Genomic DNA, 27,302 nt, shown 5'->3' with positions numbered 1-27,302 from the left:
CAGAAAAAGAACCTATGAAGTCACTCCAAATTGGGGGTGTGTGAAAGGTCCCCTGTGCAAGCACTGAGTCATGTCTGACCCTTTGGGGTTACACTAACAAAAAACCAAAACAAAACCCGGAACAAAACAATGTCTTCACTCACAGCAATCTTTACTTGTCCTGATAGTAAATCCTTGTAAATCCTTGTTTCGCTCCAGTTCTTTGGCACTCAATGTCTTGGCTTGTTCTTAAGCAGAAATTACATTTCACTTATTCTGTATTCCTATATTACAACTAGTCTTCAAGAGTAGCCAGGCCAATATTTTTTCCTTTGGTCAGGACCCATAAATCATGATTCTTATCTTCGTAATTGTAGCCTTTAAAGCAGTGTTTCTCAACCTTGGCAACTTTAAAACGGGTGGACTTCAACTCCCAGAATTCCCTAGCACAAAATCAATCCATTCTGAAGAAGGTAGAGAGGTAAAGGGTGCAGGTTGTGAAACCAGCTTTCTCTGAACTTAAAGCAGTCGGGCAACGATTTAAATTTCATAAACTCTGCTCAGCACACGGATCCACTTACTCGTGCATCACGACTGATAAAGGAGGGTGGAAAATCTCTGCCTTGTTAATTGGACCTTTAAGCCTTGTGACAACAGAGTTCATCCTTCTTCTATTTACACACAGTGAAGTGCCTTGTTGAATCAGGACTCTGTGCTGGGCAGAATTATATTCTCTTTCTGCCAGTTTTTCCAACAGATACTTTCCCTTAATGTCCTTTTCTTTAAAAAAAACAAAACAAAAATAACGAACACAAACACATGAAAGTCAAGCTGAATTTTTAAACTGAACTTGGTAATATTGCCATGTGTGTTCCTGTAAACATGAACAGTATAAACACCCTGACTGTTTGAAGAGTCTTGAAATGTTTGCTTAGGAAAAATCAGCATTGTCCTTAAAGGATTGGACAAGGATTCTTTATTAGTATTTTTCTCCTCTTTGAGAACCCCCTTAATTGCAGTATGTATGGGCAAAACCTACTCACTTAAGAACTGGGTAGATGGGGATTTGCAGAGCTAATGTTCATACAATTATCATTCTTCTCACAGTCAGACCTGGGCATTCCATGTATTTAATGTCGTTATGCACATGTGCACATCATGACTTGTTTTAAATAATTCTATTTATTTTTCTTAATTAGGAGCAGCAACCTCTGCAGGGGGAATCCAATGGCTAAAGCAGTGTAGTGCCGACATGGTGCAAGCTCCACCCCTTTTGTGCACGCTCAGGGATGTTGTGTGCATACACGGCAGGGGTGGAGTCTGCATCGTTACAGTGCAAAGCTGCTTTTTTTGTTAGCATTTTTATCCCGCCTTTTTTATTTTTATAAATAACTCAAGGCGGGGAACATACCTAAATACACATTCAGAAGGAGCAGGCCTTCAGTCAGGAGAATGTATCCACCATCTTGCAGACTTTGATTACCTTCCCCTGATGGATGCCACTGATGGCATGGTGCACTGTGGTGCTGCACTTTAGATATTTATTACTATTTATTTCCAAAGATCCTGCTTAGCTTACTAGATCAGACAAGCCTGCTTGCCATGGGACTCAGCTATACACTTATAGCTGTGCCTGAGGTTATATTTACACAACTCGAAGCACCTGCCCAAATATTTGGCCATTCATTTCAAATCTAGGGCTTCAGCCACCTTTGTTCCTGCTGCTCCTGATTATCTTTCCTTTTTCTTCAGGTTATAAAGCCAAGATATACAAAGGATGCCTAGCACCAACTAAATGGAGGGAAAACCCTCACAACCCTTGAGACCTAAAGCAAAGGTGACTCCAATTGCAACATTAGCTTAAAATACACCATACCCACACCCTCCAAGTAATGTCTGGTTATGCTCCCAGTCTTCACTAAGATGCAAGAACAGGAAGACTGTCAGACCTGTGAGAATCTGCATCACCACTAGAGGGTAGCAAAGAGCAGACTGAGATGACTAAGTTGTTCCTGCCCTCTAGTGGTCATCTGGGGCTTTACAGCTCAGATCTGGTAGTCCTGCCAACAGCTACGTTGAAATACAAAGTGAAATAAAGACTTGCATATCAATTTGAAAAGGTCATTCCCTTCTTGAATCATTCTATTCCTTCTCCTTCTAAAACAAAAAGCAACTAAAAAACAACCCATATAATTTGCTCCCCAAACTCAATCCCCTGAGTATGTCCCTAGGCCATTAGTAACATTAGTAGTATCCAGATATCCAACTTAAGTTTCCTTGTTGAGAATGGCACCCTCTACTGGCTGGCAGCCAAGGATGCAACCACAAGCCACTGAGAAAAGGTTTATCTGAAAAATGTGTAACTGTCATGAGTACTGATGGCGAGCAGGAGGGGGCTCTATCCAGGGGGGGAAACGCATGCGTAGTGCTGAGGAATTAAGCAGCCATTCCAAGAGACACAGATCAGGCCCGCCTTGACTTTGGGGTTTATCTGTCTGGGTTTTTCCCACGCTTCTTCAGTTTGGCAGGATTTTCTGTCCTATGTAGCAGCAATAAACGCTACAGACCTATTCCTCGTCTCAGCGTGATTCCTGACTGTTAGGACAGTAACATATCTGAATTGTAGTATTTTTCAGTACCGAGATACAGTGATTTAGCACATGTTCTTAACATGCTGAATACCTTATCCCTGTATGATTGCATTTTTCTAAAAAAACATAGTTATGGGCCTTTTTGCTACTACGCAATAGCAGCCTGTAAGCAGCAGGTAAAATGTCATCACAACTTAAGCGATCTGGATGCAGCAGCAGCAGCAGCAGCAGCAGCAGCATCGCCCTGTGGTGTCCACAAAGGTGTGTGTGTTGAAATATGCAAGATGGTGGGCATGGTGTCATGGTCAAAGTCCCGCCCCTCTTATGTGTGTGTACGACCATAGTGCAGAAGAGGTGGGACTTGGATGGCAATGTGATGTCCACCATCTTGCGTATTGTGACCACCCTCTGTGGACACCCAGCCATTGGGTGAAAATTCTGAATTACAAAATCCCTTCCTGAAAAGTGGTAGTCTTCCTTAAAAAACATGGACGGAAAAATGGAGAATTATTTCCCTCACATCCTAGTCTCTTACAGAAAAAAAGAGTATATGGACACAAAGATGATGCAAATGGTTATTATTGTCCAAATAATCAAAATTTCAAGGCAGAAAAGGAGGAGGACAATTCCTTCACCAGACCCCACAGGCCTACCCGCAAAGGTCCACTTTGTTCTGAATGCATGGAACCCTATTCAGGGCCAGATTCTGATCACACCAATGGCCGTCCAGCTTTGGACATTTTTTAAAAACATAGAAATTCTGTCTGTCTGTCTGTGTGTGTATGCATGTACAGTATGTATTTGATTTCTAAAGGAAATAAATAAATTTGTCAAATCTACAAGGAATCATGCAATCGCTTCAAGCAAAAAGAGTCTATTTTTGAGATTATAGTATGTTTCTTATTCTGAAGATCTACCTTTGACTAGAAGCTGCTTTCACTCAAACTGAAGTTTTGGAAAGAGGGAGGGCTGCAGTTAGCAGGGCCTCAAAGGACGTTTCCTGAAGGATGTGGAAGCAGACACGGAATTGTGTTTCTTCTGCAATGGCTGCACATTGAGCGCTTCTGGCTTCTTGGGGGCGGGAGCAGGAATGGGGCTTGGAGAAGCACCCACCAAGAGTAATACAGTTCAGCAAACAGCATCCAAACACTGATGAGGAACATACCTGCTGAGGGTTGCAGATAGCCGGATGGAGTAGAAGTGGGCGAAATAATGTGGTTTTTCTCTCATGTGCGCACTCTCTTTCCCTTTCTGTGTATCAGAAATGGAGGATCCCCGCAGCTGATGAAAATTGCGTACGTGATGTTGGAGAAAGAGCTCTGCAGATTAAAAAAATGCATTAAAAATGTGAAGTCTTCTTTCAGCTGAGCTTGACTCTTGCTGACCTTATGGACAAGCCCATTTAGTTTTCTTAAAAACCGAACTGCTTTCCTCTGGCATATTTGCTTACTCCCTGTCTAGTCTGGGTTTCTTGGTGTGGTCCCCCATCCAGGGACTACCCAGGCCCAACCCTACTTAGTTTCTGGGACCAGAGAAGATCACCTCGGTGCTGCTAACACAACATAACAGCCTTTGCACTGACACACAGATTTTAGAGCACTTCCATGTACATTATTCCAGCAATCAGCACAGCAGCTGTAGAAGGCAGGCCAATGAATGATTAATGAAACAGTTTGGAGGAAACAGCTGGGCCAAAGCTGCAGGAAAGCTGCAGCAAATGTTTCATTATCTGTAAATTAAATAAAGATCAACGAAAGCTTTAAGTGATCCATCACTGGGAACCAACTTCATCCAGAAAGATAGTGAAGGCCAGGCCTGTTTGTTCCTCAAAACTATTTTAAATCTAGCATGCTTTGGGAAAAGGGAATGTATGAGAAAATAAATATCAAAGTGAGCTTTTGCTCTGCACAGCATACTGAGCAACTGAAGAGAAAATTGGGATAAGTAAGGAGGCTTCTTCTCTCCGACAGGGAGCATCCCATCCATTTAAAAGATTAAAAAAAAATACTTCCATTCCTGGAGTCAACTTTACAATGACCAGTTATCATTTCTTCTCATTCAGATTTGCAGACGTGGCACAAGAACAGATGGAAGGGAAGGGGCTGGGGAGGGGAGGGGGCTGACACCGGGGGGGGGGAGGAGCAGGCATGGAACTGGGAACACCGACTGAAAGCCCTCTGCCCTCCTAGCAGGCTGTACTTGGTTTGTACTTTCCTTAAACCAGGATAAAAGGAGGAAAAAGAAGGCTCAGAGCATTCAAGCCAAGATGTCAACATTCTACACCAGCATCTACAACCAGAGTAAGAAACTGGGCAATGGACTCAGGCTCTTCCCGGGGATGTCTCGCTTCTAAGTTTTCTGAAATGTGAATTTCTAGTGCTGGGGAGGGGCGAGGAAGGACCCTTCCTTGTATTTCTCGTTGAGAGAAGTGAGCAAGATTCAGGGTTCTAAAGTATTTGCTCTTCACTAACCCTGAAGCTTTCTCTGTGAGTTCATTTGCAATGCAAGAGCATCATGTTCCTGTAAACCAGTGTTTCTCAACCTCGGCAACGTGAAGATGGGTGGACCTCAACATGTGTGGACTTCCCTAGCCGTGCTGGCTGGGGAATTCTGGGAATTGAAGTCTACCCATCTTCAAGTTGCCAAGGTTGAGAAACACTGCTGTAAACACGCACATACAAAATATGCTCCAATAAGACCAGAGGCATAAGGGACGTGGTGGCGCTGCGGGTTAAACCGCTGAGCTGCTGAGCTTGCCGATTGGAAGGTCAGCGGTTTGAATCCACGTGACGGGGTGAGCTCCCGCTGCTAGTCCCAGCTCCTGCCAACCTAGCAGTTCGAAAACATGCCAATGTGAGTAGAATAGGTACCGCTTCGGTGGGCAGGTAACGGCGTTCCGTGTAGTCATGCCGGCCACATGACCACGGAACTGTCTATGGACAAACGCCAGCTCTTTGGCTTTGAAACGGAGATGAGCACCGCCCCCTAGAGTCGGACACGACTGGACTTAATGTCAAGGGAAACCTTTACCTTTACCTACCTAAGACCAGAGGCACAGAGTCGAGAACACTTTGAAAGAGAAACCATGGTTTGCGATGTAGTAGTAATATATATAAACGCGCGCACACACACACTCTCTCTCTAAATGCAGCTTCTGAATAACTCTGGAGATTCTGTGTCTACAGTAAACATTGGCTGTTCTAGTTCCATCTACAATCTTTAGGATCTTCTTCATCAGGGTCTTTCTAAAAGATGTCTATATTTTACTAAGGTAAAGTAAAACTAAAGTGGAATTTAATGTAGCAAACAGTATCATTTTAAGTCACTGGTTGTCAGCTGCTTGATGACTAGAAGAAAATGTAATAGCCTGCTCAGAGTCTAATCACACTTGGTGATCTCCTGCCTTTGCAGATCACCAAAAGATGGAGATGCAATTATGGAAACCTTCTTTGGAGTTTCATTTCTCCACCCCAGACTATTTGGCACCTTCTCTAAGCAAGAGATATTGACTTTGATCTTCCAGAGCTTCTTTTCAAGTCTATCATTAATTGAACAGCTGATTAACTAAACAGCAGCTCAGTTTTATTTGGAGGCAAATAGTTGTATCATCTTTCTCCCCACCTCCTTCTACAATACTTGCGATTCAATGTGTGCAAAAGAGCTAATGAAATTCTTCCCTTGACTTCTATGCATTAACAGTGACAACTGGGCTTCAACTGGACAGGTGGACATTTTCAATACACAGCTCTTTTAGTGGTGCCAGGCTGCAAGATTCGTAACCTTCAATGGTTGCACCATTATGGGCAGCTAACTGAAAAGTCAGCAAGACACACTCAGGGGAAAAATAGTAGCTGACCCTGAATTCATTGATTTAAGGCAGTCCCCAGTAGTCCATCGCATTCAATAAGCCCCAGACCAGAACAAATGCATCTACTAGGAGACCAATGGCTATTATGAAACTGCACCACCAGCTTCCCAGGAAGAACGTGATGGCAAAATGGAGACCAGTGGGATAGTGACTCCAAGGAGTGTGCTTTTCCCTTCCCTGGCAGTAAACGTTCTCCACTTCTATGGACAATTCTCCTGGGATTAGGAAGAATGTTCTGGCCCCACCCCAACCAGATGAACAAGGACCACCCTGGGGTTAAATCAAGAGTGCTAGCTACGAAAGACCCAGAGTCTCAACAGGAAGATTGTTTGGCGATGTGGACTGCAAATACCAGCAGAGATGCTCGATTCCCTACTTGCTATGTAAACTGAATTAACAGTCTGCAATCTAATTGTACAACGAATTGTGAATATATATGGAAGATAGACCCTTCTATTATTTTTCTCTTTTGTTCCTTTTGCATATACAATTACAAATATAACTAGAGAAGATCAACCAGCCCCAAAGTCAGTGCTGTCCGATGGCTTTCCACTTTATTGTGCCTTGAATACCGTTTTCTCTTATTTCCATTGAATTGACATTTCCATCAGTATCTTGCCTTAGCAGGAGGAGGAGGAGGAGGAGGAGGGGAGGGAGAGAGAGAGAGAGGGAGAGAGAGAGAGAGAGAGAGAGAGAGAGAGAGAGAGAGAGAGAAAGACTTTCAAATAAATAAAATCTCAAAAGGAGATACGTGAATGAATGCACGAGGCTGAAAGTTCAGACTGGATCCCCCGAGGCTGGAATTTCCGGCCACAAGGAATAAGATAGCTTCTGTCTCAAAGCGCAGCTTAAAAATACAAATGAATGAGGGTCGTTCTTTCCTCCCAGAGAACGCAAAATGGTATCTGGAGCTTTGCAGGAGGGTGGGGGGGGGGGCGCTTCTGTTTTCAATATTAGTGGATTTTCCTGGTGCGTCTGAAGAGGGAGCTCCTTCCGCACACAATGAAAACGTTCGGCTGCTTTGCTGCTCCTGGTCTTGGCAGCAACTCCCCCCCCCCCCCCCGGTGACAAGACGGGTTGTGAGCTAGACAGCCGTGTCTAACAAGGAGAGCCTGAACTGGAGGAGGGAAAGGGACAAAGAGAACAAGTGGGAAGATAAGGTGAAAAGGAAAGATAAACCAGAGCGGCTGCCTGCAAACTAAAGAGCTTTCAAGATGACCCCAGAAGGATGAACCTCTCTCTACGTTAAACGTTGCTTCAAAACAAGAGGAAAAAAGTTGACTAGGAACACGCTGGAACTTCAAGCCAAGCCTTCATCTCGTGTAGGGTGAAGGGATTCGTAATTCTCGGCATTAAAGTTTCATTTATTTAATCTACTAAGAGTAACTGACCTAACGCATTTTATCCATTGTTACTTTGTCTGATTCATTAATTCACATTGCAATGCAGAAACTGATGATGATGATGATAATAATAGTAATGGGAAGAATGGAAGAAGAATCAATCACAGCCAATTACTGATAGTGCTTTGAAATAATTCTCAAATACGTTGTTAGGTTTTTATTTTTGTTGGGGTTTGTTTTACAATGTATTTTTATGTGAGCTGCCAAGAGTCACCTTTGATTGTGGCATCATACAAATATGTTTAATATAATCTGGTCATTGTTCTCTTCCAGCGCAAAACGTCTTCCAGTGCTTACAACATAAAATACTAAATCTTACTTAATAATGGATCTTCTTTCCCTACTTAGGTGATTCTTCCCCTGAACCTTTATACTGGCTTAACTCTAAATTTCCTACCGTGCCAGGCTTTTCACATCCAACACTCCAAGCAGAACATAAACATCCAAAGAGATCTGGCTCATACCTGCATGCAGGGTGTTCTCATGGTTCATTTAAACTGCTCTCCACCCATGCTTGACCCTGCATAACGTTTGCTGTCCCCACTGGTGACTGTTCTTGCCAGGGCTGAAAAATGGTCCTTCCTTACTGGCAATGTATAGGTAATGTTAAGGACAGGGAGTGGTGGATTTCCCCCTGTCCTCTTCCACCAGACAGGATCAATAGCACTGGCTGGGCTGGGCTGGGCTGGGCTGGAGGTGAGTTTTAACCAATGGCTAGGCTAGCAGATTTCGCATCTGCCAAAATCTCCTGATTTTGTTGGCTTCCTGTAAAGCAGACACTCTTTTGACGTAATTGTTACCAGCACAGTTATTTCTACAAAGGGCATACTGACCTTTGTATTATATACTTGTATGTAGATGTACAGGTAGTCCTCACTTAACAACCACAATTGGGCCTGGTATTTTGGTTGCTAAGTAAAGCGGTTGTTAAGCAAATCTGACCTGATTTTATGACATTTTTTGTGGTGGATATTAAGTGAATCACTGTGATGTTAAGCGAACCACATGGTCGTTAAGCAAATCACACAGTTCCTTGTTGATTTTGCTTGCCAGAAGCAGGCTGGGAAGGTAGAAAATGGCGATCACATGACCAAGGGACACTATGATGGCATAAATGTGAACTGACTGCCAAGTGCCAAAATTGTGATCATGTGACTGGGGGGATGCTGCAATAATCTTAAGTGTGATGACTGGTCGTAAGTAGTTTCTTCAGCACTGTTGTAAGTCTGAACTGTCACTAAATGGATGGTTGTGAAGTGAGGACTATCTGTATAACATTGGGATTTGTAATAAACTAATACATTTCCCTTTCTGGAACCAAAGCACGAGGCATGCATTATCCAGGTAAATTCATTTTATAATCTTGTTTAATGACTATTTAGGGGGTTATCCCCTTCTTTTTCTGTCCTTCTCCCTCCCCCAATATTTGCTTTTATTTCTGGCTTTCAACAGTTCAGCACCTGGATTTTTCATCACAAATCTTAGCTGCCAAATACATAGTTATGCATTCTGGAATCAGAAGATTTATTGGATGTTAAATAGCAGAAAGAGCAAGATTTGGAGCAATTTAGTTAAAGAATGCAATCAAGAGAACAGTCAGATAAAAGGCAGCTGATCCCGCAGCAGGAATGTGGGTGGGGCAAGAGGCTCAGAAGAGACCCTCCCTAGTTCTGGGGCTGTAAAGGGGATGGGGGGAGAAAAGTACTTTCAGACTTGCAAGATTCTGTTAATGTAACCTTACAATAAAGTAGAATTATCTCATCTGGTCATGTTTCCTGTCTGGTCTACCTCGTAAGGCTAACATTAATCTTGCAAGTCAGAAAGTACTTCTCTCCCCACCCCATCCCCTTTACAGCCCAAAAACTAAAGAGGGTCTCTTCTGAGCCTCTTGCCCCACCCACATTCCTGCTGCAGGCTCAGCTGCCTTTTATCTGACCGTTCCCTTGCCGTGTCTCATTGCCCTGCCTCACGAGGACATTCCCACATACCATTACACATACACATGGGGTTACTTGACATACAATCCCTTGCCTTTTAACATTGTGGCTTCCATCAAGTTTGTGGAACAGGAAACCAACTAGCAATCCTGTATGGGATAGTGTGTGTTTGTCTGAAGAAGAATTCTAAGAATCTTGAAAACGAGCAATTTTTTGTGTGTAAAATTATAGTTGGCCTATTACCTATACTATTACCTGCCATTAGCTTGATGTTAGCTCGTGATGACCCTGTGGATAGTTGTCCTGATCTGTGTTTGGTCCTCAGCCAGGCAGATAACCAATGGCATCAACGGTCCCCCGCGTGGGGGGCGGTGATAAAAATATGATAAATCAATCAATAAATCTAAAGGCTGTTGAGATGCTATCAATCCAAGGGGTTGATGCTGTTCCTCTTTGGAGTTTTCCCTGTCAAGCAGCATATTTTTCCCTAATAATCCTTCTCTGCCCATGGGGTGTTCCATGCAAGCATGTTGCAGCCATATCATTTTAGTTTCTGCAGAAAGCATACGCTGGATTTCTTCCAGTATCAGTGGATTTGTTCATCAGTCTCTGACACCAGTGGTACCCTTTCTCATTACCATAATTCAAAAGCATCTACATTCTTGTCCTTTTCTTCACTCTCCAACTTTTACATCTGTAGGTAAAGGTAAAGGTTTCCCTTGACGTAAAGTCCAGTCGTGTCCGACTCTAGGGGGCGGTGCTCATCTCCGTTTCAAAGCCTTGGAGCCGGCGTTGTCCATAGGACACTTCCGGGTCATGTGGCCAGCATGACTCACGGAACGCCGTTACCTTCCCGCCGAAGCGGTACCAATTAATCTACTCACATTTGCATGTTTTCGAACTGCTTGGTGTGCAGGAGCTGGGACGAGCAACGGGAGCTCACCCCGCCGCGCGGTTTCGAACCGCCGACCTTCCGATCGACAGCTCAGCGGTTTAACCCGCAGCGCCACCGCGTCCCTTTACATCTGTACATTATTAAAAAATACCATGGTTGAAGATGTAGGATCTTTGTTCACAAAGAAACATCTAAAAATGTACTATTAATATACAGTACATTCTTCACTTATGCAGAATATTAACCAGTCAGGCCAGAACTCTGCCATTGTCTTCTGAATGGTGCAATCTTGGGATCCAGCGATCCAGAGATGTTTGTTTTTAAGAGGACATTTCTACCCTTACAATTGCAAATGCGTATTTCCTGAAAATTCAGAAGCATTCTAGGAAATATAAATGACTTTAGAAATCAATATAAAGCTGCTTTAATAGATTTCCTTAGGACATAGTTAGGGCAGAGTAAAATAAATGATTTGCATATTGGCAATATGTACTTTTCAAACTTTAGATAGGTTGCCAAATTTAACTCTTCCTGATAACTGGATTGCTTTGATACATCTTTATATTTGGCTCATTCTTTGAGTATATTGTAGAATTTCAACTGTGCAGTTGTACCTTAATTCTTCATTAAAAAGGTTATAAGGGAGAACTCATAATAAAATACGCCCAGCCATCTTAAGCAACAAGTTATAAAAGCCGCTTGAAAGTAAGAAAGGGCAGGGTTGACAACCACAGGAAAAAAATGAGTGAAGCTTATCTCTGCAGAGAATCTTTTAACCTTTTAGAAATGTGGTTCTTGTATCTCTACCAAATTCAGCTGAAGAGTGTTATCAGTACTTTCAAAAGGCATTAGAGAACATTTGAAATCTGAAAAGTTTGCTGCCACAACCCTACCACTTAGCGGGGACTTTTCTATGAGAAAATACCAATTTGCAATGTCTGCAAAAGCAGAAGAACAGATTCCAGCAACAGGAACCAGTCTCCCCAAGCTGAGTGTATATCTAAGTCTATGAATTTGTTAGCTACTATAGGTGCAGGGACAAAATATATCATATATTTTGCCATTTTGCCTTCCATTAGTATAATAAAAGCTACAAGTAAATCCTGCAGGTTGATGAATTTTTTTTGCCATGGCTTGCTCTAAGCCAGTGTTTTTCAATCTTGGCAACCTTAAGATGTGTGGACTTCAATTCCCAGATTTCCCTAGCTAGCATGCTGGCTGGGGAATTCTGGGAGTTGAAGTCCACACATTTTAAGGTTGCCAAGGTTGGAAAACACTGCTCAGAGCCATGTCTACAGTTCATCAAGGTCAACTTTTCTATGGTTTTGAGAAACACAACTGACCTGGTTACATAGATGGCAAAAATCCAACCAGTCTGTCATTCCCAAGCGTAGCTTAATGAAAGGTGGTTTGATCAAGAGACGATACTCAGGCATCTTCACATTATTTCCCCATCAGTATTTTCTGATTTTTCTTTGTTCCCTGAAAGCCCACCGATGAAGTTTTAATCTATAACTTCTAAACTATAAACTGCAGTTTGTAATGTACTGTTTATTTTGCAAGATTGAGGATGGATCAAACTGGTGCTGACTTTTTTCTTCTGTTTCAGTAGAAAAACAACTTGACCAACCATAATTCTGGTACATTTCTGGGATACTTAAGATTCTAGAATGGGCAGACACTTACAATCCAATTCTAAAAGCATTTCTTTGGAATTGAATTTCACTTATATTAGGATGCTTAGGGCTTCTCCCAATGCTTCTATTCTGTAATTTGAGGGGGGAAATAACATTGCCGAAGAAATGGAGAGCAAACTGAAAATTGGGGCATCTGAGAATAAGCATCTGGCATTGCTAAAATTATATGTATGCATGTATGTATGTATAACAACACACACACACACTTTCTGCTTAAATTTTTTCCACCTTGCACTCTTTGTATGCAAAAAAGCATATATATTTGTAAAACAGGGACACCAACGAATTTACCAAGGCACTTCAATGAATTTTCATTTTAAAAAATCCAACAAATTCTGTTGTTCAGAACCTGTTTAAATCTTCCCCAGCTAATGATTTAGAGATGCAGAATGAAGAATGGCACAAATGAGAATGGCTCTGCATATTGGCATAAATTCAAAAGGGAAATATAGCAGATACTACAGAGAGACCTGGGTCACAGGACAAAAACTAGTACTAGCAAAGTTCTGTGCTGAAATCCTAACCTGAGGACATTGAGTTTTAAAACATAAAAACTGATGATTCCTCTCTACCTGGAGATACTCTTTTGATAGTGAACCTACTTTAGATCTCCAAATCTGAACTGAAGTATGATAGTCAAAGAGATTATATCACAGGTATTGACTTGAATCCTTTTGATGCAGTGAGAGTTGCAGTTAAGAATGTCCACACTCTGTGGATACCCCAGTTACTTAACTAAGATTTTCAGGACATGCAAGGTTAACAGGTGGAAACTTCTGTTAAACTCTGCAAGTTTCAGAAGAATTACATCACAAGAAATCACAGCAGGTGGCAAAATCCAGATGACTTTGGCTGCTCTCGAAAAGGAACAAGATAGCTTGCAGATTGGAAGACCACCAGAAAATTCCACAGCTACGTATCAGATTGGGATAGTCAAACTGCTTCTTGGAAGAAAATGCAAATCACTTCTGCATTATCACCAAGTCCATGAAGACACCAGGAGTTCAACTCGAGTGTTTCTTTCCTTACTACTCTGAGTGGCTGAGAACTGAAATTCTGGGCTGGAGACAGACAATTATTACCAAGCTACAAATGCGGTGAAGAGATAGATTTAGACCTGGATTCATTCCCCCACCCCTCCCCTGAAATACAATATTGCCTCTGATCAAAGACTCTGGAAAAACTCAGGGTGATTTTGCATGCCGACTGCTTAAGACAGCGATTCGTTTATGACTTCTGGAAAAGTTGCTCAGTTAAACAGTGACTCAGTGAAATCAGACACCATCAATGCAAAGTGCCCTTCACAACACCTGGGCACAGGGACCTTATGGCGGTTGTAGCGGGGAGCCATTTCAAATAGCTTTATTTGAGACACCCCACACCTCTGCAAGCATGTCAACATTCCCAGATGGGTTATGGCTGTGGAGTCCAAACACTGCCATCACTGGAAAACCAATCAGTTGATGTCACACCAAACAACTGTAGATATAAGATCAGAACTGTTAGCAAAGGCCAGGCATCAGCCACATTTGATCCTCGTTCCAATACAGCATTCAAATACAGGGTTGTCTTTTTCTCACCTCCAAGTTACCATCCAGAGAAGGAAAGGGGATGGACCCACAGACTCTGCTCAGTGTAACTCAAACCAACATCCTGCTCTTATGGGCAAGGGGAGTGTGACGTCACACACATCATGAGGTCATGATACAAATGATGTAATTACATATTTTACACTGTTTGAACCATGCCTCGTTTTGACCATGCCTTGTACCGGACATCTCCTGCTTTGAGTAAAAAATGTCGGGGTCTTCTCCAACTCACCACCTTCCAACTCAGGTTGCTCTAAACTGTGTAATTCAACAAGACAATTGTTGAGAAATCAATTTACCCCTTTTTTGTCCAATCCTGGTTTAAGTAATTGTGATCAGGAGTTTTTAGATTACTTCCTCCCTTAAATCTACTGCATAACTACTTCGGTTTTATTAGGATTATACTGAACATAAAGCAGGAAGCAGGGGGTCAAAGTCAAGATGGTGGCTGCAACTTCCCTGTCCCTTTTTACATGCACGGCATCTTGTTTTTTTTTATTATTGCCCCCCACCACCGGCAGACACCCTCCCCCCATGTAAGGTGTTAATCAAGTTCCTGCAGATCTTTCTCAAGTAAGATATAAATGTTTAAAATAAAAGCGTGTGCAACTGGGTTAGTCTGCATAGAATGTCTTTTAGAAACATAAATTACCAGAAACATAAAATAAAATCCTTTTAGTCAGAGGTGTATTTATATTGCGTAAAATCTAAGAGGAGGCGAGGAACAGGAGTCAATCTAGTTCTTCTAGCCTAGATTGTAATGCAATATATTCTTCAGTTTAGCTGTCCGATTGCACTCAGCATTCATAGCTGGTCCTAGCTGTTTGGCTTGTCTGAAAATGCAAGTGCATATTAATTTAGATTGCCTGTTTATAAGTAGCAGTAGGAGATCCTTCTAGCCACAATTCTGCCTTTCAAAGCAGGCTACCCACCCACCTTTCCACCTACAAAGCAAATTCCAAAAAGGGGAACAAGGACCAGATGGTTTAAAACAAGCCAGTCCTTCTTTACAGCTCACAAATCTCCAGCTTAAGCAGGTGGTTGGTATCTGTCCTTTAAAACAACGTATTTCCCTCAAATTCTACCAAGTTTTTCCAGTAAACCAACTGCTCCAGAGCTGCAAGCTGTTTTGTAGTGGAAATTCAGAATATAAGAAAGTGGGATGGGCCTCCAAATAAATTTGAGATTGGCTAAGTCCAGTGTTCCTCAACCTTGGCCACTTTCAGATGTGTGGACTTCAACTCCCAGAATTCCCCAGCCAGCAAGGCTGGTTGGAGAATTCTGGGAGTTGAAGTCCACACATCTGAAAATGGCCAAGGTTGAGAAACACCAGGCTAGACTGTTTGTTTCACAACTCACATTTTTGCTGGCATGGGTACAAATTATTGGTATAAGATCTCCATAAAAATATGAGGGATCCATACCTTGATTTTCTTTGTCCCCTTGAGCATCCTTGAGCAGAGGCTCTGACTTCATGTATTACACTAGGCCATAGTTTGTTTAATGTGTGTGTGTGTGTGTGTCTGTCTGTCAAAAGAACCATGACTGTCTCTTTTTTCCTGCACTGTAGCTGCTATTTTCACACACACACACACACATGTAAATATTTCTGAGTTAATTTTACCTTTTTTAAAGTAAATTCCTAGCCTGGTTTGCACTACATGCTAATAGTAATAGTAAACCATAACTGACCAAGTTCACACAATTTGCTAAACTAAAACCAACCAAACAATGAATTTGAGGATTGCACTCAGATAAAATATAACTACAATAGTTAGAACAAGGTTGTTTTCATTCCATCTGAGCCACTGTCCTATGGCTTCCTCCCCCAACACAACCTTTTCCCACATAAACTATTTATCTAAAATATATGGATGTTTATAAACATAACATGACAACATGTTGCTGGCCAAAACAACATTCATATCCATTATAATATAATTATGCGTTCTGACATTTGGTTTCACTGGCTTAGAAAAATGTTTCTTGGGGATAATTTTCTAAATCTACACTAGGCCCTAAGGCTCCGTTTCATCCCGTAGAAGTCACGATGCTGCATCCCTGATGTCAGTGACATCATGGCACAGTCATTTGTCTTCCTATGATAACTTGAGATGCTTGGTAACATTTTTGAGGTTCAGGAAAAGGAAATCCAAACATCTTTCAATTTTTCTTCTCCAGAGCTGAGTTGGAAAGCTGAATCCCTGTTTTCGTCATCAAAACCACACTCAGCTGGGGAAAAAACCCTCAAAGGACAGCTAATACACAAATGAGACAAATGGAAATTTGCATCCAAAAAACCAGGAGGAAAACAGTGGCCCACTGTAGGGAAATTCCCATGCTCTCTGGGCATCATCATAAATGCTTACATCTGTCTCTCGGTCCCACTGCAAACCTGACTGCCTGTCTGCAGAGGCTTACCATATAAATCCAAGTAACAGCAATGCAATGACAATAGTCAATAAAATATCAAAAAATATCCCACCATCATTGTCAAGGGTCTGTGCTTTTAACAAGATTAAAGGGGAGGGGAATTTAGCTGAGGGTGTGTTTTATTTTACTTGTTCAAACTAACTTCTTAAAATGTCATTTTATATACTCTAGGATCCATAAAGCCCTAGTCTGAATGGGTTACATCCAGATTAAGATGCACTTTACATCCCATACTTTTGGTCTTTAGCTACTGTTTTTTCACTCTACATTTTTAACTTTTTGCATTTGGTTTTTAAATTTTGTTAGCTATACTGAGAGTTTGCAACTGACATTAATCAACCCCATCCTTGACTGCTCAGATACCTGCTCTTTTCTGTCAGGCTCATCCCAGAGTAAAGTACACACAGGTAGTCCCCGACTATGACCCAACTGGGACTGGAATTTCCATTTAAGTCGTTGCAGTCATTGAGTCCATGTGACTGGATTTTATGACCATTTTTACGGTGGTTGTTAAGTGAATCACAGGTTGTTAAGCAAATAACTGCTGTCGTTAAGCGAATCCAGCTTCCCCAGTGGGCATTTTTTGCCAGAAAATGGCAAAAGACGTTGCAAAATGCAATCCCATGACTGTGAGACACTGCAACCAGTCATAAATGCGAGCTGGCTGCCAAGTGCCCGAAATGCAATCATGTGACAGGGCGGTGTGATGTTTTGCAACACTCGGAAGTGCCTTAGGCCGTAAAGCACTTATTCCGAGGCCGTCGTAACTTCGGGCAGTTGTTAACGAATGATCGCAAGTCGAGGACTGCCTGTAATGACAGTCTTAATCTAGGTATGACCCAATCAATTTAGACAGTGGCTGGGTTCATACTTTCCCCTAACCCAGGTTTAATCATGATTTGCTGAATAAGCCTCAATGTCTGGGCAAACAACACGCTAAACCAAAATGTGGTTGGCTTGGTTTGGTTTGGTTCGGACCGCATACGATATGTAAACCATTTACTGATTTCTTCTTTTATGAAAGTTTCTGAGTTTGAAGCTGCTTAATCTTATCTTGGATGTGGCACATTTATGCTGATGACCCAAGCAAGCAAAACTTTCTCTAGCGGAAGAGCAAGCTGCACAGTCAACCAGTAAGTCACCTCTCCTGTTCCTGACCCTCCTTGTTTGGGTCTAATCTCACTCTCACATCCTTCCTTTTCACCAAGGGTGGATAGTGTGGCCCAAGAGTTGTGAATCTCTCCCGAGGAAGGCATTTGACGCTTCTTGCAACTGTCTGGGGGCTAAAGGCCCAATCTGGCTATTTCCAAAAATACCCTGGGAAAGAAAAAGTCCTGGTTTCAATGCAGATGTATGTTTGATGTGTGCTTTGTACATCTAAAAGTTTTGTTCTCTCCCCCACACCCCATTTTCCAATTTCTTTCTCTGCTCCCAATATAATCATAACAAAATGTTTTAATACACTAATAATTTAAATGTCAACAAGCAATAGACACAGTAGGAAAAACTGCACTTCGTTTGCATAATAAAAAATGACCATGTTGCTGGCGGTGGAGATATGATCGTTTTGGTTTGGGGCCAAACATAATAACCCTCACTGCAAACTTTCCACTCTTTTGTAATAAAACACCCAATAATGCAGATGCAAAAGCAGAAGGAATCAGATGCAAGATGGCTGGCAGAGGAAAATTCCCCTTTTCATTAAGACTACCTTAACTACGGTTTATTGATGATCCGAAACCGAGGCTTGAACCTTGATTTGTAAAAGAGGGAAGTATTAACCTTACACTGGCCAAGCCTGTGCATTTTGCAATAAAAGTATGAACATCATATCTACAAAAAGTATCAGATGAAGTTTGATTTGATGTTGGCAAATAGCTGTTGACTAGTTTGGGGATCTCTGTATCTCTATATCATGATACCTCTATCTATCATCTATTGTCCATCTTTCTTTCTGAAAAGAGAAAGATGCCAGGACTTTCAAGAGCAAACTACCTTCTCATGACCAACAGTGGATTTTTCTTCCAAAAATCTCCCCTCTCCTGTATTTTCAGGGAATTCCCAACTTTCTTGTGTCAAATCTCAGCACTTGGAATGGCCAATATTTAACTCCACTGAAAATCAAAATGGCCCACTTGAACTTGCACCCCCCCACTTCAAAGCTGATGTTACAATTTAGAGCTCAGATCACATTCTATACGAAACCCCGTTTAGTACTGTTTTAAGGATAATTAGAGGAAACCTCCGAGAACGCCATTAAATTATACTATAACAATATATAATGAGATTCCATTGTGTTACACAACTTTTCAAGGAAAGCGGCTGAGATAGCTAAATTAGCAGGTACAGATTTCTTGGCTAATGCTCTTTCTGTTAGGGTAAAAGAAAAACCAAAATTAAATAGTAACAAAAATTGGCTCCTGTGCTGAATTTTAAGGGCATTAGGAATACCTCCATATTAATTTGTATAACCTTCACTGGCTAAGCTATATACTGTTAGGCTTAGATTTCCCTTTACATGTGGCTGAATCAGGGGTACCTGTAGGGAAGGGTCAAAAAAGTCACATATGACCATGTGATCCAAGGGTAGAATTTTATCACATCGTCACAGCTCCATCTTGACTATTTTCACCCCCTTGGAACCCGCATTAGAGGTTTCCTCTAAACCAATGTTTCTCAACCTTGGCAACTTGCTGGCACAGCTGGCTGGGGAATTCTGGGAGTTGAAGTCCACCATCTTCAAGCTGCCAAGGTTGAAAAACACTGCACTAAACTGTCAATGGGAATGATGTTACTCCATTGTATCTAATTTTTAGACTGCTTATCAAGATCAGAGCAGTGTTCCAATGCAATCCAATCCAATCCAGGGTAATTATGAACCGTCTGAAAACATACACAGCTCACACGGTTCTCATTTGGTGCATTTCTACTGTAGCTTCAAGGACGTCTGTTCACATAACACTGCCACAAAAAATTAAGATTAGGAGCCAGATTCAGCTTCCAAAAGGGGCAGTTTTAGGGTTTGCTACCTGATCCCAAATTTCTAGCGTTTCTGCCCGATAAAGCCTTATAAACAAAAAGGGGGACTGAAGGCAGCTTTATAGAAGTTGTGATCAAAGAGTTTATGATCCTGTACAATTTCTTTGTTCATACCAAACCCAGAGGGAACAGTGGAAATTGACCGTATTTACATGTTTTATAAAAATTTAAAAATTCAGCTGTTGTTGGTACAGAATTTAGCTTCTGAAGGTCAAGGATGTAATTCATAGCACTATCTAAAATTTTCCAACCAATGAAAGGGACACTTTTCTATGTATTTGACTTCCTAATTGCAAACATGACCTCATTCAAATTGCAGTGTGGACTGGACCTTAGCAATGGTTAAAAGTTAGAGGATGAACCACTTTCCATGTTCAACCCTTGGGCACCATTCGTATTTCTTTCACAGGCAGTTATATTTGATAAATTAATTCCTCCGCAAACCACACACTTTGACAAATTAAAACAGGAAACAAAGACCCCTCTGCCCCAATATAACAGTTGAGTAAAATAGAGTGTTCATTCTAAGTATGTGGGTGTCCATTTCCAGTCTGGATGACACATGATTTTTCTCAAACACAATGCCTCAAATGGAACACAAATGCCCACTGAGCATCTGCAGAATGGAGATGAAACCTCTGCTGTCAATGACCCAATAACCCAAAATACATTTGGCAGGTGGGGTGACTGCAGGGGATGACACATGGGTCAAAAAAGTCAAGATGGTAGCCACACAATGGAGACCCCACCCCTTCACTAGGGTCCTTGTTGATTCTGCATGAAATACCAGCAACCATTGAGGGCCTCACAGCCTATCTCTGCTCGGATTCTCTCCTGGTCCCTGTGCTAAACCTTTCCCCCCTTTTCTTCATGCTATTTCTCTTTTCCATGCCTCATTTTTGGCAGCCAATTTTTCCTAAAACTTTCCTCTTCTCAAAGTATTTAGCAGGTCACATTTTTCCATCCCAAGTTAAAGAAACGCAAACGTCTATCTGTTAAATATTAATAGTTCCTTCGGCTTAAATCCGGGTTGCAAATTGGGTGGGTGGGTGGGTGGCACAATAAAAAGGGATTGAATTGTTTGCTATTTCCTGGCCTATCCTTCACCGAACACCAACATTTCTATTTCAAATCTCTGGATATACTTTTCTTCTTGAAAACCTTTCTACCTGCTGACTTCCATTGCAAGAGGCTCCTCTCAGCTCCTCTTCTTAATATAAAACACAGTCCAGGGTCTTACTGTCACTGGATTATTAATGAAAGGACTCTATCTGCTAACAGTGTAAGCCAGTGTTTCCCAACATCTGCAACTTTAAGATGGGTGGACTTCAACTCCCAGAATTCCCAAAGCTGGCTAGGGAATTCTGGGAATTGAAGTCCACCCATCTTAAAGTTGCTGATGTTGGGAAACACTGGTTTAAAGAAAAGACTAAATGAGCAAATTCTAAGGGGGAAGCCAGCAGGCAGGAGTGGGAGCTAAAAAGGCAGGGAAGGAGTAAAACCAAATCAAGACAGCAGCTGTAACCATGGGACTGAAGCCCCGCCCCTTTTACATACCCCTCGCAACATCAGTATCCGGATGGTACCCAGTTTTATCTCCTCCGGGGTCACGTGAGTGATGCCGTGGAGGTCCTGTCTGGGCGTCTGGAGGCTGTGGGGTTTTGGATGGGGAACAAGAGCTTCAACTCCACCCTAGCAAGGCTCTGGATTTTAGGGCCCCCTGGATCTGGGGACTTTCCATCTTTAGTTCTGGATGGGGTTGCACTACCCCAGATGGAACCTATGTGGTGCTCCTGGACTCACGGCAGGTGTCAGCTGTGGCCAAGACAGCCTTTGCACAGCTACCTGTTGTGTACCAATTGCATACTTTCTTGGACCAGGAGGCTCTGCTCATGATCACTCATACCTCAGCCACTTCCCGACTGGACTACTGCAATGCACTCTATGTGGGGCTGCCCTGAAAAGCATTTGGAAGCTTCAGCTGGTGCAAAATGCAGCAGTGAGGGCAGACATAGGCCCTTCCCATTCAGCGCATACGACCTCTGCTCCACAAGCTGCACTGGTTGCCAATATGCTTCTGAGTTCAATTCGAGGTGCTGGTAGTTATCTACAAAGTTCTTCCTGGCTTGGGAGCAGGTTACTTGCAGGACTGTCTCTCCCTGGTTGTATCTGCCCATCCTGAGATCCAACAGGTGAGGTCTGCTCCAGGTCCCATCCATTAGGGAATGTCATCTGGGGGGGGGGGGCAGAAGAGACCCTTTTCTGTCATGGCGCCTGCCCTCTTGATCGTCATCCCCCAGGAGATTAGACTTGTCCCAACCTTCTGGCTTTGAAGACCGGGTTTTGTTACTGAGCCTGGGCTCTGGGTGAGTGGTTGAGCCCGTATTGTGGTCATGTTAAGTGGGCTGGTTTTTATCTTGGCTGCAGGATAGGTTTTATGCTGGTTTGTTTATAATGCCTTTAATGATTGTTAGCCACCAGAGCCCCGTATTTGAGATGGGCAGCCATATAAATTGAATAAATAACTACACCCTGCCAGCAGCAAAAGCAAAGGAACTTGTTACTCCTTAAGACAACTTCACACGGCTCATTTCAGCAAATGTATGAAGTGTCAACTCACAGATTTCTTTATTTATGCATTTCTTTAAACGACTGAGATGTGCTGTGGCTCACAAAACAACAGTAAAAGCCCCACATCCAAACCTGGCCCTCTTCTGAGAGGGGAACCCACCCGCTCCCTCCCAGCTCAACCAGGCTTCAGTAACGCAAGCCAGGCCCTCTCGGCCACAGCGGAGCCCGACTGAAGGTCAACCGGGCATTAAGCAGCAGCCGCAGGAGTCCAGAGCCCCCGAAGCTGCAGAGGCCAGGTTCTGGGGGGCTGGAACACAGTAGCGGTTTTAGACTCCCAAGCCCCCTTCCCCACTCCCACTCCCACGGCCATGTCCCCCCATGCCTGATCCCTCCGAGATACTTCCCCTGCCCTCTCGGCATCCAGGCTCACCTCCTCCTATCCTGAAGCCAAGGGAACCAACACACAAACGAACTGGGACAGCTGCTCTAACCAGGTTGCCAGTGTTTCTGCCATTCATTCATTCATTCATTCATTCATTCATTCATTCATTCAGCACTTCAACCTGGCAGCGTCTCCCCTCCACATCACCCAACCAACACCCCCCCACCACTCTAACTCTGGCCCTCCTGCTGCCCTGCTCTTGCCCGGGCAGCCAGGAACACCTCACCCCCTGTGGGCCTGCCAGGCAGAATTTCTCCCCCACCATCCCTCACCCAAGAGCAGCAGCCAAGTCCCACCTCACCCAGCCAGCACTCCAACAAACAGTCCCCAGAACCGTCTCTGCCCACCCAGGTCTTCTCACGCCAGCAGCCACAGGGCCAGCCCAACACAGCTGCCCTGGGATGTCCTCCGCAAGGCCAATCCCAGGCCTGAGTCCCCAGCAGAAGACCGAGGAAGGTGGCCGGTCAAGCGGCAGTCGCAGAACGCAAGAGGGCCCCCCGACAAGACCACCCACTCCTGCTTCCTACCATCCACCTGGCCATCCAAGTCCGACCATCCCCTGGGAGGATGCCATCATCCCAGCATCTCAATGTTTGGCTGAAACAAGCAGAGAGTGGTAAGAAGATGCCAAAGGAATCAGAGCGGTTTTCCAAAAGCTATTTTAATAGCATTTAAATCTTCATCTAGATTTCTCCTTCCCAGCAGAAAGCAGGCTCTCAGCTGATCTTAGCTACAGGTAGTCCTCACTTAACAACCACAATTGGGACAGGAATTTCAGTTGCTAAGCGAAGCGGTCATTAAGCAAATCCAACCCAATTTTATGACCTTTTTTGCAGCAGTTGTTAAGCGAATCACTGCGGGTGTTAAGCAAACCACATGGTCATTAAGTGAATCACATGGTTCCCCATTGATCTTGCTTGCCAGAAGCTGGCCAGCAAGGTTGAAAATGGCCAACACATGACCATAGGATGTGATGGCCATAAATGCAAACCGATTGCCAAGCACCCAAATCGCAATCATGTGACTGCGGGGATGCTGCAACAGTTATAAGTCTGAGGACTGGTCATAAGTCAGTTTTTTCAGCACCGTCGTAAATCTTAATTGTCGCTAAACAAATGGTTGTTAAGCAAGGATGATCTGTAATACCAAAAAGCTAAACAAGGCAGTACTTCAATGGGAAGCCACCAGGGAAGTGATGTGGTAGGCTGGAAAGTCAAGATGAACATCTTGAAAGAAGATGGCAATGGCCGATCAGTTCTATATTGTTGCTAAGAACATCATGTGGATGCAGACACGCAGCAAGAGGAGCCATCTTGACTCAAGGAAGATTATTTTGCTGCTCTGGAGCAAGGGAATATCCAAAGGGTCCGCCTTCAGACATGGTTTGCCGCTTCTGTGTAGCTTCAGCTGCACACCGGCAACGGATTGCTGCTCATCCGTCTGTGGCAAATAAACTATTTCCCGAAGCCACTGAGCCAGGTAGCTTACAGAATTGCAATTTCTTTGGAACCATTCATGCCTTGCAGTAATAAAAGACTGCAATGGGTGACTGCTTTTTTTCTCTTTGTGTACTCATGTTTCTAGTAAACACTTTTTCAGGTCTTTGTGTTTTCCTAAAATACTGGAACAGAATAGCCTCGGGAAGCCACGCAGGGCTTAATCACAGATCCTTGTTGACTGCAAATCAATGCTGCGTGAAGGCTAACACTAGTCAGCGATTTAGAAGCTAGCAGAGTCCTTGACATCTGGGGCTTTCTGAGCAGATGTCAAAATCCAGATTCCTCCTGAGCCACACTCCTTCCAAACCATGCTATTTGATATCACTCAGTTCCACATACAAGGGGACACCACTTCCATTAAATAATTCAGTTAACTTCTAATGGAAGAGGCCTTTCTGCAACTCCCCTATATTCATTCTAGCAATTCAGAAATGTAAGGCATGTTAGAATTTTATCTTGGTTAAAAGGGTGTGAGAAAGTATACAGTACATGAATTGGATTATTTTAAAGTCCTCAGTTGCCTGGTTGATGTTCACAGATCTTGAAAACAACTAAGCAGAGTAGGACCTGATGAAGGCTTGGACTCCATGAAATCCCAGCTCTGGGACATGAAAAGAGCATCTCAGAAGACCACTGATTTTATTTTTACTTTATTCCAGAATATACACCCTGCCTTTCTGCTTGAAACCTACCAGTAAAATTGATCAATCAAGATAAATTAAAAAGAAAACTAAAATCAAGTAATTAACAGTTAAAACCTTGATAGAAGAGATGCATTTTTGCCATTTTTTCTAAATGGGGGGGGGCAAATGCACCCTGCTGGAGAGAGCTTCTGATCCCTTGGGGGCCACCAGGAAAAGGCCCCTTGCTATGGGCAACAGAGCCAAGCTTCTTGATTGTGGGGGCATCCTCAAGGGACTCCCCTCAGGACAAGCAGCCCAGTTGCTGCATTTTACACCAGTTTCAATTTCCAGATTTTTTTCAAGGGTGGCTCCAAGGAAACTACATTGTAGTAGTCAAGACCACTGAACCAAGGTGTGCATGACCCTCATAACCAGCTCAGGAAGGGTCACAGTGCACATGTACCCCTTCCCTAAAACTGCAAGGAGAAGGCCCCCAGTGACAGTGGGGGGTCAAGGAGCATGGCCAAACTATGAAAATGCTCTTTTTTAGGGAGTGAAACCTCACCCAGAACAGGCTTCATCTGTCTCACTTTCTCCTTCCAGTTTTAACACATCCACCCAAGCAATCAAATCACCACGCCCCAGAGGAACCCCCGATTAGAATGAGCCCAGATAATCAGCTTCTGGAACTCCAAGCTCAACCTTTGCTCAATCACTCCATCTCAAAATAGAATTTTCCTGACCTAGAATTACAAAGATCTGGGAGTTTTTAGTAGAGGTCTATCACCGGCTCCCTTAAGCAGGCAGGAACCCATTCCACGCTCAGGGAGAAATCGATCCCTCCTTAACCACAGGACCAATGCCAACCGCGGTCAATTCAATCAGCCAGGAGGGAAAGGAGCAAGCAAACAGGTGGTGGAGGGGTGTCAGGATGGTGGCTCTGACTGTGTGACAGAGGGTGGGCCTTCAATCCCACAATCATGGCCACCACCTTGATCCCAGCAGACACCCTGATCTGCAAAGGTTCCCTATGAACAGGAAAAAGGCAGTCACGGTCCCCTCTGTAGGTCAGCCCTAACTCTAGAGTCCAGCTTGAGGTTCACCTGGTCACCTCTGCCTGCGAGAAACAGGGAAAACTGTTCCTCCAGCTAGCCGCATCTGTAACACCTTGATGGAGGAGAGCGGTCCCCAGGATAGACGAGAGCTGACAACCTGGTCCATGGAGTCACAACTGAAGACGCTCACTTCACCCAAAAAAGATTTCAATGTCCTGCCTGAAAGCTTCTGGATGGACTTCTGTGTCTTACCATTGTACAAACCCAGAGCAATGGATTATCTATTGAATATTTTCATTAGATTCATAGCCCATCTTTTCTCCAGGGACAAGGGGGAGCTTACATGGGGATTTCCCTCCCTGTCATCAGCTCAACAACCCTGTGAGGTAGGCTGGGCCGAAAGAGGGACGGGCTGCAAATCATCCAGGGAACTTCAGTGGCTGGCAGGGGATTCCGAACCCGGGTTTCACTGACCCTTCACCTCCACACCACCTTATCTCCCTTGTTAATTCGGGATTCAGCCTTCAGCGGCAGCCCAGAGAAAGGGCCAATTCGGGAACCAGGTTAATTGAGTTGTCAGAATGCAGCAAGAGGAGACTTCGGAAAAGCTCCTCCGCCGCTGAGCTCAACATGCGTGCGCTGTTCTTTCACTTTGCCCGGCTTTGCTCCGGGACCTTCTATCCGCTTGCAAGCCCGCCCAAATCCTAAACGGGGGTCCCGTTCCAAGTCCTCCCAAGCCCCCAAGCCCCGGGCAGGGAGGCAGCCTCGCCCCGACCCTTCGAGGCAGCCGCGCCTTCTCCCGGCACTGCCCAGCCGGAGGCAGGTCGGTCGCGGCGCGCCGCTGCTCCCGGGGGCCCGGAGAGCCCTTCCCGGACAGGCGTCCGGAGCGCGTCCGCCCCGCCCCGCCCCGCCCCTCCGGACCCGCCAGGCGGCCGGGGCTGCCGCCGGGCTCGCCCGCCCGCCCGCGAGACCCTCGAGGCGGCGCCGGCCCTTCCCGGTCCCCTCCGGCACGGGGAAGAGCCGCGCCGCGCCGCGCCCCCCGCCGCCGCGGGATTTCCCGGGGCCTCCCCTCCGCGTCCGCGCCGGCCCGGCCCGGCCCATCAAACCCGTCGCGCCGGGCTGAAGCCGGGGCAGCCGTCCGGGGCGGTCGGCGCCGCTCCCCGCCGGCAGCCGCTCGAACCGGCCGGGCGACCCGCAGGGAAGCGGCCGAGACCCGCCCGCCCGCCGGCCCGGCCCGGCCCGGCACTCACCTTGGGCGAGGGGCGGCCGCGACCCCGCCGGCTCCGGCCCCCGCGCGCCGCCCGGCCTCGCGGGAGGGGCAGCGCCCGGGCGGGGCGCGGTCCGGAGAGCCCTTCCCGGGGGCGCGGGACCCGCCGGGCGCCGAGCCGGGCAGCCGCGTCCGCCGCCGGCCGAGCCGGGATGCCTGGCCAGGGGGCGGCGGCGGGAGGGGCGGGGGGCGGCGCGGGCGGGCGGCGAGCGGCTCAGGCGCTGCGCACGCGGGCTGCGGCCGCCTTCCGCTGCCATTTTGGCCCCCCCGGCGGCGGGGCGCCTGGCGCGGGCGCGGAGGCTGCTGCGGGCCGCGCGCTGCTCTTCCCGCCGGCGGAGATGCGCCGCGCCGGGCGGGGGGGCGGCGCTCGGGACCCCCAGGGCCCCGCCAGCCTCGCCCGGGGTCGGAGCAGGT

General features: G+C 44.9%; 1 protein-coding gene across 4 annotated transcripts in view; it reads right to left on the bottom strand.

Annotated features, from left to right (window-relative positions):
- PRR5 (proline rich 5) overlaps window positions 1–26,922 on the bottom strand; it is a 544,979-nt gene extending 518,057 nt beyond the window's left edge. For 2 of the 4 annotated variants that reach the window (XR_010068301.1, XM_063308347.1), the window contains exons 1-2: window positions 17,535–17,602; window positions 3,736–3,889 (exon numbers count right to left, since the gene is read on the bottom strand). Coding sequence is in view for 3 of the 4 variants with exons in the window: in XM_063308347.1 (XP_063164417.1) it covers window positions 3,736–3,800 (65 nt within the window). In the remaining variant the exon portion in view is untranslated. Of the gene's footprint in view, window positions 1–3,735; window positions 3,890–17,534; window positions 17,609–26,871 lie in introns of those variants that run through there. The other 2 variants (XM_063308348.1, XM_063308349.1) reach the window with 2 other exon arrangements.
- Between the last annotated feature and the right edge of the window lie 380 nt (window positions 26,923–27,302).

The sequence above is a fragment of the Candoia aspera genome, chromosome 7 (genome assembly GCF_035149785.1).
Source record: "Candoia aspera isolate rCanAsp1 chromosome 7, rCanAsp1.hap2, whole genome shotgun sequence".
NCBI lineage: Eukaryota > Metazoa > Chordata > Lepidosauria > Squamata > Boidae > Candoia > Candoia aspera.
The sequence above is the reverse complement of the archived record's forward strand: the minus strand, read 5'-3'. Positions and strand labels throughout refer to the sequence as shown.